Source organism: Electrophorus electricus, chromosome 8, assembly GCF_013358815.1.
Source record: "Electrophorus electricus isolate fEleEle1 chromosome 8, fEleEle1.pri, whole genome shotgun sequence".
NCBI lineage: Eukaryota > Metazoa > Chordata > Actinopteri > Gymnotiformes > Gymnotidae > Electrophorus > Electrophorus electricus.
The window spans coordinates 8,614,893-8,634,457 of record NC_049542.1 but is presented as its reverse complement, the minus strand read 5'-3'; the positions used below and the strand labels follow the sequence as shown (position 1 = coordinate 8,634,457).

The window sequence follows — 19,565 nt, the reverse complement described above, 5'->3', positions numbered from 1 at the left end:
AATGAACTCTTCCTCACTTCTTTCTCTTCCTTATTCTTTCTTTTTTTTTTTCTCCTGCTAACGAGTAAATAGCCTTATAAATGCTTATTTATATAATATATATATATATATTACAGTCTATTTTCTTTTGTTGTCAATTTCTGTTTTCCTTGCATTGAAGGCCTTGGGCCTGTACACCATTAGGGGGAGCCAATGAGTGCAAGTTTTAACTGACTATGCAGTGGGCCTAATGTGGGCCTCATGCAGACTGAGTGGGGAGCCGCCTCCCGAAGAGCGCTTGATGGGTGAAAAGCGGCTGTTTTGCGGCTCGAGTACACACTCGAGTGCGAACTTGAGCGTGCACTCGAGCTGATCAAAGGGATCGCTACTTCAGTGGCAAACGCCACCTTTGATCACGCTGACAGCCATGTGTATCTGCTCCTTCACACATGCTTGTTCTCTTTTGAGGGGGATTTTGTATGCTGATCTGTTTACATGCCCTTGCATTCCTCTTCACGTGGGCAGACTTTTCTGAACATTTAATTACAAGAAACGAATAAACGAACTGCGCTCGTAGGAAATGCAAGTAGCATGAAAAAGGAGAGCAAAATGAGGACAGATCTAACGGGCTGGCACATCAGATACTCAGCTGGCTTTAGAAACAGCCCTGCTACCATTACAAAGTTTAATTCACCATTGCACAGTTTTGAACTAGATATCTTTATCTGTATGTCTGCTTGCTTTCTTGTAGGCAAATGGCTAGCCTGTCAGTCCATGGATAATCAGATCCTGATATTCGGAGCCCAGAATCGGTTCAGGCTCAACAAGAAGAAAGTCTTCAAGGGCCACATGGTGGCCGGGTATGCCTGCCAGGTGGACTTCTCTCCCGATATGAGGTAAGTGCTGTCCTCAGTCACATGACTCTCTTTCCAGTAATGGATCTACAGTAACTCTATAGTGGACACAGTATCATTGTGCTGTGTTACCATAATGTGCTTGTCTCATCGCCCCCAACTGTAGTTATGTGGTGTCTGGTGATGCTGATGGGAAGCTGAACATATGGGACTGGAAGACCACCAAGCTGTACCACCGAATCAAGGCACACGACAAGGTGTGCATCAGCGCCCTCTGGCACCCCCACGAGACCTCCAAGGTCATCACCTGCGGCTGGGACGGACAAATCAAACTCTGGGACTAACAAGACAAGAGGGGGGAAAAGGAAGGGGGAAGAGACAGTGGAAGAGTGAGCCTGAACAGCAGAGGGAGGAGACGTCAGATTGCTCCATTTAAACCCCCGCCCCCACCATGGTCTTTGCTCAGCTGAGCAGCTTTTATCGTGTGCTCCCTTAGTAGAGAGTGGCCTCAGTACCTCCAACCCTTGCCTGTTTCACTGATGTATTTTATATTCTAGGCTTTGCTCAGTGCTGTGTGTGAAGACTGAAGTTTATGGACTGGCATCCAGTCCAGATTTCTAGTCTAAAAGGCCCCCCCCCCCCCCCCAACATCGGCCTTTTAAATTCGATTCTATATTTTCATTTCATTATTAAGGAGTCATCCACTGCTAAAGCCGTGCATATCAACACTTCAGTTCAGCGTGAGACATCCGTTTCTGAGTGTAATAAAACCTTTTGTACATCAGTCTGTTTGGTATCACTGGTGATCAGAATCAGACATGGCTGACACAGCACAAGGGGTTCTCATTTGTATATTTAATGCAAGTTGTCTCTATCCTCTGACTACGTTGTATGGGCTAATCATCTGAAATGGGACAAATGTGTACAAAACATCTTTGTTTCCAAGCAGGCTGAAAGTGCTATAAATAATTTTTCTGGAAGACATTTGGCAGTTCACTATGGCCTTTAAACAAAGTGATGGAGCAAACAGCCAACACAAAGCCAAAAGCAGACTAATAACACACGGGGTTGGGTGGCACTAATCCGCCTCGTGTCATGAATCTCCTGACGCAGTGACAAACTCCGTTGCTTCCTTTTGATAATAAACATGCCTGATTCTCAAAGACAAGTCACATTTCCTTTGAACGGCGAGCGTACTTTGTGCACCAGAGTCAGATGATTATTTATTGATTGTTTGTTTATCTTTGAACAAGAGGAGTCATCAAGGTGAGACTGCTAATGCAAAGCCTTTATTTTGCGCTCCTTTCTTATGCCACTTTCGTTCCCTGTGAGTGCAGTTCATTTACTCGCTTGTTTGGTTTAATTAAATGCCCAAAATTCTGGCTTCAATGAGGAGCAGATGCCTTGTTGGAAGCTATATAACCAGGCATTTGGCTTACAAGGGGGGAGACCACTTTGTAAGTGTGAAAGTCTGGTTTCTAGTTTTTTTGTTTTGTTTTTACACATAGGAGACCATAGTACTGAAAGCCGAAGCACACGAACGTGCTTAAGTAAGCACGGCTTATGTCTCCCTCGCACGCATGCATGTGCGAGGGAAGTCAACTTCCTGGGTCTCATCCATAATTCATCACGTCGCTGTATTCTGTCAAACCATTTCTACGTAGTCAGCTAATATTTCGGTGAAGCTTTATGTGTTGATGGTGACGATACAAAAAAAAAATTCTTCCCAAGGATGAGGGAGGAGGGAACATTTTCCCAAGCAGTCTGCGTCGACAGCCCAGGGGCTCATTCTCCTATGCTTTCTGACCAACCTTCTTAAATCGCAGGACCACTCTAGTCAGTTGTGCGTCTCTTAGATTTTGAGCATACCAGAGAGCAAAACTAGTCTGCTGTGTTCGGTTTGAGCTCTTTTCCTGCCTGGAGCTCTATTCCAACCTCATTACTTCTTTTTTTTGAGCCTGTTCATTTGCCCGCCAACCAAGACTAGCTCACCCCGTGTCTCCCAGAATGAAGGGTCATCGTTCTCGGACCAGATTCTTCCCATAAGAGGCGAAGGGTCAAACGCCTGACCAGTAGATGGGCTCTCTCCCGCGGAAGCTTTTCTAACTGCGTAGCTGACCTCTGGAAATAATATGACCTTTACATAAAATGCTGCTGAGTGCTTAGAAGCAATTATAGCCCCCCCGCCCTCATCTTTTTCCCTACAAAGGACGAGGCAGCTCTGCCATATGAAAACAGCACTACAGTGAACAGGCCAAACTGTCAAATCTGAGTACATCCGGTTGCAACTTTTGGCCTCAAAGTTTACTTTGGTCAGCACAGCTGCCATGCCCTTCTGAACAATGTTCCCCTTAATTCAAATTCGTGCCAGGCAAGTCGATCTCACTGCGGAGCGTAACGTGTGTTGACCCACCCCAGTATATAAGTGCTGCTTGTGTTGTGTAGGTTCCTCTGAAGAAAGAGGCGTGGCTTTGCGGGGACACTGTAGCTGTGGTAGAGACTGAAATGTGCACGCTCAAGCTCTCTCAGCAGGCTAAACCAATAGCGCACCACGTTTGGCTCGTCCCCGCCCACCTCGAACCCTGCCCAATGCAGATGGACCTCAAGAAGCAGGAGGCCTACAGAATGCAAAACTCCTTCCAGGACCAGATTCTCTAGAATCTTCCATTCCGCACTCTCCATGTCTACCTTCAGCACATCCACCTGTGAGGAGAAAGCATGCAAACAAGCATTCACTTCATCAGTGATTCCTCGTGGACTAACAATCGCACTGCATATGATTCTTTTGTCTGACTGTTGGTAGGAAACCAGACAAAGAACAGCTAAACTTCGACAGCTGATATCCCTTGCCTCATTATTTCTCATGCATTCAGGACTTTCATTAAAAAGGTTTAGCCTGCTGCTGCCTGAGTGAAGCCCAATTGTTACACTTGGCTCATTTCCTTTCATTGGGGAGCTCTGGCTCCATGAGTACGCTTTTAATAACTGAATTGAATTGACACCTAACAAGACACTGTAGGCTTTTGTTACCAGTAGGGGGTGATCTCTATAATCACAGCTATTCTTTATTTCCTAATATTGGTGTGCAGCAGCTCATTAGCATTTATCAGTTAGATAAGCTATGTAAATTTGCATCAGACCACGTATAGACGTTTTCATGCATCGTCTCACTATTTTTTATCGAAATCATGGACGGGAGTGTGATAGCTCTCCATGTGGATGTCTCCAGATGTCAGTTATCAAAGGGTAAGTTTTCAAATTAACTGTGAACTCGAGAAGGGTGTTTCAAACACACACATGAATTGAGGTGCATTCCTTCTTTCTCCAGCTTGTGTCCATCTAGAACACTCGCTAGTCCAGTTCTAAGACAATGGCTCATATTGTCCGCAGTCGTAGAAGCTGTCTGAGCCAGTTAAACTTGGGTCCTCAGTCCAGATTGTTGGGTTTTTTTTACATTAATCTCTCTACACAGAAACAATTGTGTAAATGATTGCATTCTGAGTTCTTCCAGTACGTTGCTGCTGCTTTTACACCCTGACTCAATGTTTATTAAAGTGATGGGGTCAAAGGACTTTCTCTTTTGGCTGCCTGCCCATTTTAATAATTAAAGCACAAGTTCTTTATTATATCCTGCATTGAAAAATTAATACATCTTCTTGACCACTTGAATAAATTAAAAGGTCCCTAGTGTTCCACCTGTTTTTGTTATTTAAGTATAAGCAGATAAGTTTGTATATTACACCTGAAAAGGGTTCTCGCCACCACAGGCACCATGTTGTGCTTTTAATTTGTCGACTAATTATCAAACCCCTGATGACCTGAATGAAATGAGAAATTCAATGTCTTTTTCTTTTTTTCTCAAACTCCAGCTTTGTCTGCACTTGTTCAGTTGGACAGGAATGGGGTGTTTCATGCTGGCTAATTAACATTTAGGGAACACTAAAGAAGCCATTTGGGAATGCAGCCCTTGGGTGGGACATTAATGATCTAGCTTTAATTACACTCTCATCAATGTGTGTATATGAGGGGAAAAAAAAACATGAAGATCTGCTACTTCCTAATTTTTTCACACATGCCATCTTCAACATGAGAAGGTATATTATTATTATTATTATTATTATTATTATTATTATTATTATTATTTTTATTATTATTAATAGTAGTAGTAGTATACACTCTTTAGAACCCATTGGAATGAATGTTATGATTTAAACATCTACTTTTTCATATAGAAACAGGTTCCTCCTACTATTAATTTCTAAGCGCTTGCATAGCCGATGAAGGACCTCTGTCCAAAGTAGTAATTTTGGTAGGTACTAATCATTTCATTCTGGGAACACCCCACAAGACCTGCAATTTTGAGGTGCTCTGACCCAAACTAGGCATCACAATTGTCAATGTCCTATAGTTCCTATTGGTTGCTCATTTTCCTGCTTCCAGCACATCAACATCAAGATCCTTGACAGATGCCAAAGGGATGGGATATATCAATGTTATTCATTTTCCCTATAAGTGGTTTTAAGCACTCAGTGTATATTGAAGGTAGTCCATTGATTTTAAATGTAGTTCTATGTTCCTCTTGACAAAAAGGAAGCATGCTTTGGTTACAAATGATGAACACTTTATAATGAATTTAGAAATGATTGGTTTACAAAAAAGCTAGATCTAGGCAACTATCTTAAAATTGTTTAGTGGTACCACTGGGCAGTGGTAGCTCAGTGGTTAAGGTACTTGACTTGTAATTGGAAGGTTGTTGGTTTAAGCCCCACCACTGCCAAGTTGCCACTGTTGGGCCCCTGAGCAAAGCCCTTAACCCTTCAATGTACTCAGTCATAATCATAAGTTGCTTTGGATAAAAGCATCAGATAAATGCTGTAAATAAAAGCTTAAACATCTGAGGTAAATTAAACTCCCAGCATGGTCTCCTGTGCTAAATCAGATTTCCCTCAATAAATGTGGTTTCCCCCAGAAGACCTTTCTTGAGATGGTTCACAGAGTGTGCACTTCTGAACTTGGAACCCTAACCCCAGCACCTGTTTTTCAGCATTCTTAGTGTGATAAGTGGCTCATAGTTCTGAGCAAACAATACAGGCCATTTTCCAGGACAAAACCTCAGTTCAAAGTTTAATAGTTTTGGCTTCAGGACATGAATTTTCAACCTCTGCTTTAAATTCAATTATGGACTTTGCGGTAATAGGGATGAAACACTAATTATGGTAATTATTCTTCTTAGTCAGAAGAATGACTAAGATAAGCCAGCAACAGAAACTCTCGGTATGGAAATTGGAGGGTGAATTTGAGTCCTGTCAACACAAGGAAGATACATAGACCTACTTCTGAAAAACTCCACAGCGACCATTAAAAAACAAAATGTAGAACTGAAATAATAAAACAGTTACACAAAGATGCTTTACAAAAGAAAAAACTATAAACCATATAGCACTATAAAGCTGCTAACATTTCATGTTATAAATGCTAAGGAGTAATGATTACATAATACTGTCATCTTAAATGAGAAACTGTTTGCCATTTAAAAACACCAAATTATAAGCCATCATCAGAACAGTATTGCTTTGGATGACCTCAAAGGTACTCCAGTCCTCAACAATTTATGTAGTTTCTAGAAAATTTAATTTATGTAAATAAGATTTGGCAAAATAAGTGGCTTAAAAGTCTGAACTTTCCATCCATATATATAATGGAAGCCCAGTGGCTTATCTCCCTAATCAGAAGTGCAAATGGATCAGCAAATGGATTTGTTTAAATGTCACTAATTGTAGTTAATTCCCTAATTGCCATCATGCCTTCCCACAAGAAAATAAAACTAGGGCACTGAAAAAGAAAAAGGAGGGACAAATATCCCACCTAACTAGTTTCTATTTGAATAAAGGTGAGCTCCATTTAAACGTATTATAAATTTGACTGTTTTTACTGTTTATTCATGTTTAATTTTTCTATTATGTTCTTGGAGCAGTAAGGACATCTCTAAACCAGGGTGCCCAACTCCACACTGGAGAGCCAGAGTCATGCACAGTTTTATGAATTGCCAGGTGTGTTTCCTAAGTGTGTTTTGAACAGGCTCTAATTTAATCCTTTTTGCATCATCTGTGAATTACAGTATGATATATACAGTATATGCCTGAACCTGAAACACATTCACCCTCCTACTTTATCAGAAACACCTGCCTGCACCTCTACTCAGTGCTGGACCCTTTTTACGAGGGTGGCCTCGTGCCTGTGGTTCCTTTCTGGCTCCCTTCTTGTAGCTATGCTGCCACAGACAGATCTGCTGGAGTCCATCTTTGCACATTATAGTTCCCTAATTTACACATCATGTTCCTGGACATGCCTAATAATCTATTCTCTCCTTCTGCCGAAGTACACCTACCGCCGATGTCATGATGTTACTGAGCCTCAACCCGTCTCAGCTGCCATGGCTCCTCCCACCACCCCCTGATGTCCCCAGCGGTAGCCCACCACACCTCCACCCAGCCAACTACTCAGTTGCTCTTGATGGACGTTCTCGTGCGGGATGGGTTTTGGACATGCACACCCATCGGGACCGGACTAGGGCTTCTGGAAAACATGTCATTTCATTATTTATTTATTTATATATCATTTTTTCCCCCTTCACTACTTTTTATGCTCCTTATTGTCTCTATTGTTACTATTGTGGTGACCACTTTCAGCCAGAGGAGAATGGGCCCCCCCTTTGAGTCTTGGTTCCTCTCAAGATTTGTTCCTCATCCTCCAGGGAGTTTTTTCTTTGCCAGTGGCACCCTTGGCTTGCTCACTGGGTGCTTGGACTCATTTGTAAGCTGCTTTGTGACTGTTATAAATACATTTGACTATTATAGATGTGTTTTATAGGTGTACCTTTACAGTCTGTAGTCTCTTGTCATGCACTATATGTCAGCCACACACTATCCCAGTCACCTGTGGTCAGTTTCTGACAGGAAGTTATTTGGGTAGTGGGACATTTTCAAAGAGTCGCTGACACCGGTGGTGGCAGGGCTGTGGGTGTTGTGCCAGTATGATTGCATCAGGCACTGTAGTTTTTCCATGTGTCAGCTTCCTCCATGGGTTTAGAGTGGTTTGCCCCCGAAAACATCCAGGTAACAGGTCGTCCTGTGGTCAGAAACCTCCCAGTGAGTTTGAGGGTTACAAACACAAACTGCACAGAAACAGAAGGGCTAACAGCATCTAACTGCACACAGTGTTTCTTATAAATAAATGTCACTAATGAAGGGGGTGGAAAGTATATGTGCTTGCATATTTATCTTCATTTACCCTGTGTCCATGTTCAGCTAAACAGAATGGTCTATTATTATTGAAACGTCTGTCTTAAAGAATATTAGCACCTTTTGACTTATCACATTTTTTCCTTGTCTAGGATTAAGGCAAGCAAAAAGGCATGTGAGAAAATGTCTCTTTGTTTATCATCTTATATGGATAATAGAGAAATCGAACCCTTCATTCAAGTTATTCAGGTATTTTCTCCTTAAAAATATGTCATTGTTCTATATATTCTTATAAGCAAAAGCTGACAAATATTTACATTCACATTTGACCTTTGACCTTTTTGTAAGCACTCCTGAGTCTACAGGAACTCCTAAGTCATCTTGCATGAGTTCCTATTTCATTGGGTGTAATTATCTAGCAACACACAAGCCAGATACCTTTCATCACCCATCAACATTAGAGAATATACAAATGGTATTAAATATTAATGACCTTAATCAATCAGATGAGACAAAAGCTGTAAGAAATAATGCCACTCCCTGAAAATACTATTACTATGTCCACTATACTATATTCACTATTAGGAGAATGATTAGGAAAATTTGAAACGAGCTAAAACTGCTGGGAAGAACAAGTATATTTTGCCTCCACAGTAAAGAGGTGAAACTTCCTCCATGGATCACAGGTGGAAAACTGTAAAAGCAGATTAAATCCTGAGGACACTATGTGTCTAAAATATCTATACCAATAAATGATTTGCTCTGTTCAGTAAACATCATTGAAACTTTGATGAAACCTTTTATCCCAGAAAAGATAAGCTAGGAATAGGTGATAGTTGTTATCTTTTAATGTGACTGGAATCCAGAGCAGACTTCCAAATTCATACAGAAATGGTTAAGTGACCACAGAAGCTTCAGAAGCCAAAGCGTCCACAGAAGCATCCTAAACCCCACTGAAAACCTCTGAGTTGCGCTAAAGAAGAGAGTCCCCAGAGATTGTCTCTATTTTTTTCTTTCCTTTGAATTAAGACGATAAAACAAGAAACATCTTTCACAAGAGGTTTTGCTGTTTTTACCAAGGGTGTCAATAACTCTGGAGAGCACCGTATTACTGGAACGCTTTCCACCTGGGCCACGAAGCTTAATCGATAGCGTATAAAGCATCGACTTGCTGATGCTACGCACCAGAGCGTGGTTTGTAGGCTTTTCAGTGAAGGCCTGAATTTAATTTGCAATGATTAAACTCACAGCGCCAGAAGGTGGGAGAGTGATATATGAGAGCGTCAAAAAAAGCCTGGCATCTTGGGATATGGTGCATAAATACGAAGCAATTATCATTTTGATAAAGGGGTGGGGGTGGGGATATAGTTCTTTCTGTCAGAGCGAAGTTGAGAAAGACGTTGACTGATGAGATGGGCGTTGTAATATGTCAACTGTGAGATCATTGCACACCCCACTGACTGTGGGCATTTGACAGCGCTGTCGCTGTGATGTAGTGCAATACAAGCGCATCACTGCGCCAAGTGAGGACGTGGCACCAGTACTGAAGTTCTTGGCTCGAGCTGTGACATGACATGGTGGCCTATGCTTTAAATATGGGTCAGCAATTCATTAAAACAACTGGGTCTGAAACGTTTCCAGTATTCATAGGGCACAGAACTAACACGACCTCGTTTTCAGACTCCGTACATACAACTGTAATTTGCTAAGCAGACAGCTATCAGGCCTGCGCGGTATACCTGGCAGGACTGCGAAAAAGCTCATGTTTTTGCTAAGTGATAACGTGATGATATGCAAGGATAAACCATTCGGTGGAGAGTGTCTCGCAGCGTTCAGGACTGAATGCAGAATGAGTCAGGAGAGATGCACTGCATCACAGTGTGGAGAGCAGGGTGTGAAGTGCACTCGCTGCTTTCTTTGTTCGTCCCATCGTTTTGCAAGCATAACAGTAATACTAATAGTAATGAATGTACATTGAAAGGGCATATCATGTGGGCTAAACTCGTAGGCATAGTTATCTCATAAAGCAAAGGTTGTACAGTTATTAAAGAGGTGCAATGTATGTTCCCATTTTTAAAGCAAACATTAAAACAGTTTATTTCATTTTTATTTTCCCCTGGATTTTCTTGGTCCTTTAGAAGATGGAGGATGTATTCTAATTAGGTAACCAAAGGACGGGAGTAGTAGTAATAGGTGACGATTCTTTGAGCTGGAGGCTTTGGGGATAACTGTAAACGTGCGCGTACGGAACGTCTTAGGAGAGTAGAGTGAGCCTAGAATTCGTGAGAAGTCTTAGGAAGTGTGAGTTGCTGAGAGTGATCCCTCGGTTAATTTGGCTGTGAGCCATGTGACTGAATGACAGGTGTTGACGAACTTGGATGAAGGAGCCGGTAACCTCTTTAAAGACACCCCCACCCCTTTGTTTTAAATCACCAGGACTTTTAGAGATTGTTATTTTAAATGGTTATGCACGTACAGGTTTAATGGAGTTCTTCTTGGATGGGGGCTCACAAGCCATCTTTTTTGCAGTGATTTACTTTATGTAGTCTGATGTTAAAATTTGTGGGGGTGTCACATGCATATGTGATTTTCAGTTTACTGTGATGTAACAAACTAACACTTCAACAAACCTCCCCTGTCTCACAAAGCAGCCTACTGAAATAGGGACCATAGTATCAGTGTGCATGACAGTATTTCCTGCTCCAAAGAAATGTCTTCTCTTTTTTGTTATACTATTTACAAAATATTTGGAGACAAATTATGGATTTTCAATGTTTTTGTCATTTTGGTTGTTCCAGGAAAAAGTACACCCTTGGAAACTATTCACATATGTAACACATGTGTCTAGCTTAACCATGCCATCGCACTTCAGAATATGAAATCTAATTCCATTTACGAGCCATCAGTGACACGCATAGCTAAGGAGGCTCATTTAAAACACCAACTCTAAAGTGAGTTTCTACAGGAACTTTTAATTAGTGCTCTTTGACTATGAAGATGTCAAAGCATCCAATTTGCACATTTAAAAGGCCTGATGGCTTTGCAAAGTTAAACCTCTCGGCGGTGTCGGCGTCACCTGTCTGTGCCCAAAGTCATTGAGGATGGCGGCCAGCTTCTTGGTGCTGCTGCGTTGCCTCTGTGCTGAGATGGCTGGGTTTGGCTCCCTCCAGTCAATGGAGAGCCGGTGCAGCCACACCCCTGAGTCCTGAAGGTGTGCCGCGCCGATGCTGGGGTCGAAACAGTGAACCTCGCAGCCAGCGGTGGCCAGAGCCTTCTCCAGCCACAGGTCTTCCCCTCCCAGCCTGCAGAGGGAGAGCAAGAAAGAGGAGGAGGAAGAGAGAGACAGAGAGACATTTATGCAAGAAGTGTTGAACTCTTGCAGCAAGGGCAAGCTTTTTTACCAATTGTTCCAAAGAGCAAAAAGAGCAATTTATCAACTTTTAAAGACAAGCCCAATAACTGCATAACCAAAGCAGGGGAGAACCAAAGTTCAACCTGAAATGGAAGAACCGTGGCTGGACTCCAGCAGAGGATCGCGCTCCGATCTGCTCTGCCTTCGGCTGAAGGAGCCCTCGAGTCAACTGGATGCACAAAAGACCCACGGGCTTCTAGTGTTTGGCTGCTCAAATATGATCTCGTGTTGCACTTGTGTTGTGCTGCCTCCAGTATAAATTAAACATTAGCTCGGACTGGGGAACCAGCAGAATCTACTGATTGTTGTAGTTTTATAAGATGGGCCAGAATCCCAGTGCTTCACTGCCTCCGTTCCTACAAATCAGCTTCTTGGCTGGGATTAAGTATAAGTGTTATCTCACTCTAAAAGGGTTAACAGGCACTGCATGCTTTTTCATGCCATGCTCTAGGAATGAACAAGAACGGCGTTGAATGTTGAATACATAATGGACAGTTTTCAAGGCCCTTTGCTCTTGAACAGTTTGCTCAGACAGTGGGCTTCGGGTATCCAGCCTGAGCTTTGGCTGAATGGGAAACCCACAACGAAGCTGCTGTGTAATGTTAGCTGTTGATCAAATGTAAACCGATCAGCTTGGTGCAGGTAAACAAATGGAACGTCAGCTGAGTGCTTGCAAGACACACAAATCCAACAACTCCCACTGACCTGCATGCTGTAATTTGGGCAGGTCTGAGGCCTGAAGCTATAAGAGCAGACCTTCGCAAAGGACACCAGCACCACCGCCAACACCTCCGTCATCTCTGCCACAAACGCCATAAGCCACTGGCACCAAACTCGTCTGTCTCTGTGCTCGTGGGCAGGCCATGTTAGCGAGTCATCCCAGCAGTTGCACCGGCCCGGCTGTACACTCATGTCTTGGGCACTAATCACACTAATTACAGACCTGGCTAATCTCATCAGTGTTGTCTGCATAGTCTTTACCACAGGGAGCTGTCGACATACACCACTGTGAGTAAATGATATATCACAATAACATGAGATTTATGTATTCACTATGTGTTTGTAATATTCCAAGTAATTACTGAAATTATAGCCCATAAAATCGACATCACACACGTTTGCACTGATGACTTTGTTTCACAGCAGACGTGTCAAAGGTTAGCTCGGGTTTAGTGTTTTTTTATTTTATTTATCTTTAAAGAAACCTTCATGCATTGAAAAAATATTATTAAATATGCTATATGCTTTTTTTTTTTTTTTTAAAGATGTAATTTAGAAGGAAGCTTGTGCCGGCCTTTGGCACTTAGATTGTTTACTCCCCACTGTCACAGTTGGCCGGTCCCCTAAAGGGGGGGACACGCCCCTGCCAGGCCAGGACCATGTCAATCACTTTCCCCTCTCGCAATCACCTGTCTTCTGACAGGAGACACCTGCATCTCATTTACCTGCATGCGTATTTGTACACCCACAGTTTCGGAGGGACGGCACTGCACATTAGTAGTCAAACACACGAGCCTACTGGAGAGAAGCTACTCCGCGCCTGACAAGCCACTAGACTCGATATCGCTGCTTTGAGAGAATGAATAATAAAGAATCTGTTACTGGAACTTCACCTCTCGCTTCCTCTCTGCTGCCAACGTCACACCCACAAAGCCTCGATTTAAATACCCCAGCACTGGATCTTGTGTTGTCTTTTCTGCTGATCTAGCAATCAAAACACCACTGAGAGAACATGACATTACAATATGCAGACTTCCAGTATTTAACTGGAAATGCCAAAACGGATTTTATTGTGTTATTCAACATTTATTCATAACTCGCAGTGGTGACTGAAATAGTTATACAGGAACACTGTAGCTATGTGTTTTTTCTTGGTCAAAGTAGGGTCACTTTCTTAAAACATGTCACTTTCTTAAAACGTGGCTTGATCTTAAATGCTTCTACGGTTTACACACAGGAAGCAGTTTTTAATCAGGGACATGCTGGTCCATAAACTTAATTCTATTGATCTTTCTGAATGTTAAGAGAGCTTGGATCAAGAAGTCTATAATTCCAAGCAAATTCACACATGTACACATGCTAATGCAGTTTGATTTTATTACTTCAAGAGTCAAATATGTGGCTTATTAACTTACGGCTGTGCATACATTGAGAGAGAGAGAGAGAAACAACGTGCAAACATATAAAGCCATAACATCCCCCTGTTATGCCATTACTCAGTGTGGAACCAAAGCAGTTTACACACAAAAACACTCTCAAAGGGGGTTAATGTTCATGCTGCACAGCACTTGCTGATTCTGCAAGTTGAGGATTACAGCGAGTCCTCAGTAAAAAAACAGATCAAGACATGACCTTCACCACAGGAGCAATAGGGACAAACTGTGGGAAAAGGGTGTGTGTGTTGCTCTATGTCTGTGTGTCAGTGGGGTGCATGACAATGTGAATGACCAAAGGGTGTAAATTATTATGAGGGGACATTTTTCCATGAAATGAATAAGACTGCAAAGACTTCCTCTTTTTCAGGCCCATTTTTATTGTTTGTTTTTATAAATATTTTTACATTTTTATTTATGAAGTTTTATTTGAGTGCATTCCAAGTCTTCTGGCATATGAGTTGAATTTTATAAGCTAATTACTTAGATCATCTTAAGGGGTTTGTCTGGTCCCTTTACAAAATGTAATGCTTTTATGTCTCTTTCTATCAAGAAGTTTCTATCAAGAAGTCTTAGATGACCTGCAAAATACATTTCCCCCATCAACCAGGTTTCACATTCTCTCATTAGTGGTAGGTCTCTGCTGTATTTGAACAGTAGGAAAGAGGGTTCCTTTGAGAAAAATCTTATCTATGTGCACATGTATGAACGCATGCACTGTGTGTGGGTGAGCACATGCATGCACGTGTGCACCGTGTAGTCCAGCGTACAGACTGTAGTGAGCATTCATTTCAAAATTTGCTGTGTGAGCACATGCAGTCTAAAGCGCTCATTCCTTACCTGATCTTTCACCTGACATCTTGGTTCCGTTTCTCGCCCATAACTTTTGGAAGCCGAACAAAGATCCGGGCCTGACCCGAGCGAGCCCACCTGCCCTAGCTGCACTCACACAGGTCCAAACTTATCTCCAACCCCCCACCCAGGATACAGTGACCCGTTAGGCAGTCAGACTCTGCGCCAGCCTACCCCACCGCTAACTACACAGGGATTAACCCCTCAGGCTCCTGCATGAGAAGCTTGGCGCTATGAGCAGATGGAAGGTGTAAGAGAGAGAGGGAGTGGGAGAGAGCGTGAGAGAGAGTGTATGAGAGAGAGTGTGTGTGAAAGAGCTAAACTTACCTTAAAGAGTAGACTCTACAGTGTTTAGTGTTGAGACGCTGGGCACTGGGGAATTTGTCATCCAAACAAAGCACCCATGATTTCTGAGCCTCCTCTCTTTGTAATGCTGGAGGCATGGCGATTTCACAAGACACCTGTGCACACACGCGTGCATGCACACACAAACACACGCACACACACACACTATAAGCTTCATGCATCATGAATGAGCTGTACACTCAGCCTAAGCAAATTTAATTAAACCACAGTCATTTACCTCCAAATGCTGAAAGTCAGTGGTAAAAAGCATGTAAAAGTACATTGTGTATAGAGTGTAATTTACATTTACATTTATAGAATTTGGCAGATGCTCTTATCCAGAGTGACTTACAAAAGTGCTTGGTCATTTATTCATAGAATGCATCTTAGACAGTACAGTAGGTCAGAGTTCAAGATCCCATTGAACTAGAATGCTGTTGAAATACTGGGATCAATGCTGATGCATAGAAGCCCAAACAACATAAGCTCTCAGACAACAATCAGTGTAATAAATGATACCCATAGGAGGAGGATCAGCAGTCATTTAAATATTCCACAAATAGATGGGTCTTCAGTCTACGAAGACTGCAAGGCACTCTGCTGTCCGGACAGCCAGCAGAGGTTCGTTCCATCATCTGAGAACCAGGACAGAGAATAGTTTCGATGCTTGTCTTCCATGAGACTTGAAGCATGGCATTTCAAGCCAAGTACTTGTGGTTCAAAGTATTCAAGGTACGGATTTGGCATTGACCTTTGACATCATTGTATGGAGGGGCTGGGCCATTTTTGGCTTTGTAGGCAAGCATCAAGGTTTTAAATCTGATGCTGGCAGCTATAGGGAGCCAATGAAGGGAACACAGCAGTGAAGTGACATGTGTGATTATAATCCACACTCTAAAAAATGGAAACTCCAGTTCATATCAGTACAATCTACTACAGAAATATGAGCAACCAAATATTTCTAACAGGAAATGATCTCAACCTTATGACCTTAATAATAACTGCCAGGGACATCATCTTTAGCTTTACATGTATTAAAACGTAGTTGATTATCTGCATATCAGCTGACATACCTCTCCATACAGACTACAGAAAGGTTTCTGAAGATCCAAGCCCACTTGCCAAAGCCTATCGGTATCAGCTGGATAGTTTATATATACACAACAAAGAAGAGAAACCTTCAGCTGGGCATGTGCCCGTTTGGTAGGGATAATGTCAGACCTTTCATTCAGTCAAAACATGTTAAGGTCTGGAGATAAGATAACCCAAACAGCCAGACATCAGTCTATTTCTATTTCTGCTTGCTACAGATACCATTCAGTACTCTGCAGTCTCTTACTTCATCTCCCATCCTAGTTCTCCCTCTCTCCCTGTTGGAAATCTGAACTTGGTTGTGGGAGACGCTGGAGCCAGAGATTTTTTTGTGTTCTGCCAAAGCTCAAGCCCTGCAGCCTTCTTTGTTACTTTTTGCCGTCTACTAGAAGACACGGACGCTGGTTAAGCTACGGCCCTCACCCTCCGGCTGGTCCTCTTTCCTCTGCTGCACACAACTCTCATCATGCTCTTTCTGTCTTTCACTCACTCAGGGCATCACGCATCCAGAAATTCATGCTGGGGTGTTGACAGATCTTTTTTTGTTTTTGCGCAGTTTGGTTTTGCTTCATTTCTGCATCTCAGTACTTTTTTTCATTCTCCCATCCCATCATCCCTTGCCTTCTCGCTTCCTGTCATTTGCTCCTTGGGGTTTATTCTTCCCTCATTCTTTTCTTGTAGCAGTGTTGTGCATTTACTGTCCATAACCTTATTTTAATCCTGCACTTTATTGAGGGGATGGTGGGGGACATATCAGCATGAAGTAAGTCCTGGTAAGAAAATCCTTTCTATATTTGGCCCCAGTTGGCTGAAATTCCTCCTGCAGCTGCAGCCTAGAGGAGAACTCCATGCCAAATTTGTTCATTTAGGAGTTTGTTCCCAAAGAGCGAGAAGGAGAGAGAGAGAGAGAGTCAGTAATCCACAGTCATAACATGACTACTGAGCATGCTAAGATCTCCCTGTTGTCTTGCGGATGTTTCTCAGGCCTGTGTGTATGTAATACCTGTGGCGTAGTGATGTACTTGATGAATCTGACTGCCTCAGCTTCCAGGTTGTGACCGTCACTGGCCCATGCTCCAGCTCTATCTTCCACCTGAGAGCCTACACACACACACACACACACACACACACACACACACAGTAAATGTTTATTGTTCTTATTTTCTGTCTTCCCTTGTCTGTACTCATCTTGGTTGAATGGGTTAGCTTGTTAGCATTAGCCTGTAGAGGGTGTGCTTTAGTCCTTTTCATTTTTTCTGCTGCCTGATGAGAGAGAGAGAGAGAGAGAGAGAGAGAGAGAGAGAGAGAGAGAGAGAGAGAGAGAGAGAGAGAGAGTGTGTGTGTGTGAGTGTGATAGCAGGATGGGCAAGAACACATGTTATTTTATGAATGGGTTTTTTCTGGCCCAAAAGCCAGTGTTAGGACGATGACTTTAGACAGAGTCTGGGCATAGTCAGTCCAGTCTCATCACTGCCACCAGCCAACAATCACTCCTGTCTTGCCATTTCATTAATCTAGTTTAAAATTAACAATTTGCTTAATCTTTCCCACATTAAATACTGACATTTTAGACTAAATGAAGTGCTATGTAATTGCAGATTGGAATGCAGTAAAGATCATTATTAACATTCATCTATAAAACTGCAGAACAGTTTTCTGCTGCAAATGAGAAGCTGAATAAATATGCATTTTACAGCTGCGTGGAATGCACGCTAAAATCCCACAATTCCATCGCCCAGTCGAGTGTGTTTGCTCTAGTGCCCATAGAACAGGACCTATGGTAGAACTGGCAGGGGTTGGTGTTCTGCATGTAATGAGCCAAGCTTGGTGCTGAGCACCTCCGTCCCACTAATCCACCACTCAACTGTCTGAAACTTGCACACTGCACACTGAACACTTGCCCTTGCTGGTGAAAATCTCTGCGCTTGTGCTGCAAATATTTGGACAGCTGTCATACAGACAGAAAGGGAGAAAGCAGAGGAAAAATATATCACGTGAGAGCAACGAAGTTTTTATGGTTCCACTGAGCCTAAACTGCTATCTTGGATCTTTTTTTAGATTGGTTTTTTTAGAGCGCTCTCTCTCCAGCGCTCCCCAGCTGTCAATCAACTGCTGGGAAATGTCAGCATTTGTTTCTAAGAGAAACTGAAGACCCCACACCATTCTGTTTCTCCCAATACCACCTCTCTTCCACTGTGGAACAGATGTTCTTTTTCTGGGTTGCATTCCTCTTTTCTTGTTGGACTGTACATCCTCATCACCAACTCAGCTCCATCATAACACACGCGCACACACACACACACACACACTTTCTCATCAAGCTTTTGCTGGTGTGGCTGGGTGCTAAAATGAAATGTTTTCCATCTCTTATTATACCCCCCAAGGCTTTTTAAGTGCTTTGTTTTGCCCTCCCTCTCTCTGACTGCAGGAACCCTGCAGTTATTCTCTTATTATTCATCCAGTTGACATTTCCATTTATATCCTTGGAAGTGAGTGGTGTGTGCATGTGTGGTCTCTGTGTGTGTTTTGTTGCTTGGCTGTGTCCATCAGGTTTTGACTGGTTGCAGTCAGCGACTACACATTTCTCCCTCCACCAATCAGACTTAATCAGTTACCTGTGAGTCACTCCAGCATTGCTGACTGCCTCTCTCAGGCCAAAATCATTGCAGTAATCATTGTAGTGTTTGATCAAAACATGTTTTGTTGGCATAATATTCGGTAATCTGCAACATCTGCATTCAGAGTGACGTGTGTGTGTGTGTGTGTGTGTGTGTGTGCGCGCGCGCACACCTCTAGATGACTGTAGTATTTCTTGGGACCTTACAGAGAAGCTCAGATAAAGTGAAAGTCAGTAATTAACCTGAATGAAGTGTGAGAGAGTCAAAGTGAGACAATGGAGAGACAAAGAGCAGAGAAGAGGTGAGAGAAAGAAGAGAACTGTTAAAAATGAACAGGGAGATTATTACTTCTCAGGGGCTTGCTCCTTATATGTCTCTTTCTCCTCATTCTCTGACCTACTACTAAATACAAAGGTAATTTTCATTAAGTGCCCATAACATGCAATGTGTACATGAATGACTGTAAATGTGGCATGATCCCACCAGGAACAGGCAGAGGTAGAATACAAATGCAGGAGGTGGTTTATTAAACGAGAAAACACGAATACCGAGAGTAAGGTAAACACGCGACGGAAGTAAACCAAAGTAATGATGACAACAGTAACACGAGTATAAAGCAAACCTGACAGAAGGACATAACTTACCACAATAACCAACAACCAGAAGACAAAACCACAGGGCTTAAATAAGCAAGACAGACACTAAACAGATGCAGGTGAACACGGGAACAGCAGAAGCTAAAACAAGGAGTGGAATGGAGGAACAGACGGGGCGGAGAAAACGAAACTAAGGCATGGAACCAGGGAGTGCAGGAAGACAGGGAAACCGTGACATCAGGGACGTGAGGAGGGTGGCCATTCGTGACAAAATGGGTATATGAAACAACTACATGGGACCTTCCATAGGGTAAATCGTGTCCTATCACAAAGCGAGTTACAGAGGTATGTGATCAGGTAGCATCTCATCTGTCTGCTATGCCATAAATGTCAGCATTAGCAACTGATATAGCTTAGTCAGCT

The 19,565-nt window shown here is 42.6% G+C and overlaps 2 protein-coding genes across 4 annotated transcripts; one reads left to right on the top strand and one right to left on the bottom strand.

Moving 5' to 3' along the window:
• The first annotated feature begins 341 nt into the window (after nt 1-341).
• On the top strand, nt 342-1,617 carry cdc40 (cell division cycle 40 homolog (S. cerevisiae)). Its single transcript, XM_035529371.1, has 2 exons — nt 342-875; nt 1,000-1,617. The coding sequence occupies exons 1-2, from the start codon at nt 571-573 to the stop codon at nt 1,175-1,177; spliced, it is 483 nt and encodes a 160-aa protein (XP_035385264.1). The 5' UTR covers nt 342-570; the 3' UTR covers nt 1,178-1,617.
• LOC113569039 (methyltransferase-like protein 24) lies at nt 1,457-15,858 on the bottom strand. 3 transcript variants are annotated; one of them, XM_035529369.1, is made up of 4 exons: nt 15,356-15,858; nt 14,819-14,952; nt 11,151-11,376; nt 1,457-3,536 (listed from the first exon to the last, which is right to left on the bottom strand). In XM_035529369.1, exons 2-4 carry the CDS (start codon nt 14,932-14,934, stop codon nt 3,216-3,218), a joined length of 663 nt encoding a protein of 220 aa, XP_035385262.1. In that variant the 5' UTR covers nt 14,935-14,952; nt 15,356-15,858; the 3' UTR covers nt 1,457-3,215. The 3 variants fall into 3 exon arrangements, with proteins under 3 accessions (XP_035385262.1, XP_035385263.1, XP_035385261.1); XM_035529370.1 differs by lacking the exon at nt 15,356-15,858 and adding an exon at nt 15,147-15,152; XM_035529368.1 differs by lacking the exon at nt 15,356-15,858 and having other exon boundaries at nt 14,819-15,076.
• Nucleotides 15,859-19,565: the final 3,707 nt, after the last annotated feature.

Bases quoted from the DNA above. Each gene is read 5' to 3' on its own strand.
- cdc40 (XM_035529371.1), top strand. From the start codon at position 571: ATGAAAAAGGAGAGCAAAATGAGGACAGATCTAACGGGCTGGCACATC. The intron at 876-999 runs GTAAGTGCTGTC...CCCCAACTGTAG, and splicing joins GACTTCTCTCCCGATATGAG to TTATGTGGTGTCTGGTGATG.
- LOC113569039 (XM_035529368.1), bottom strand. From the start codon at position 15,021: ATGATGCATGAAGCTTATAGTGTGTGTGTGTGCGTGTGTTTGTGTGTG. The intron at 11,377-14,818 runs GTAAGTTTAGCT...CTCCCTCTGCAG, and splicing joins TGTAGAGTCTACTCTTTAAG to GCTGGGAGGGGAAGACCTGT. The intron at 3,537-11,150 runs GTGACGCCGACA...TTCTCCTCACAG, and splicing joins ATGACTTTGGGCACAGACAG to GTGGATGTGCTGAAGGTAGA.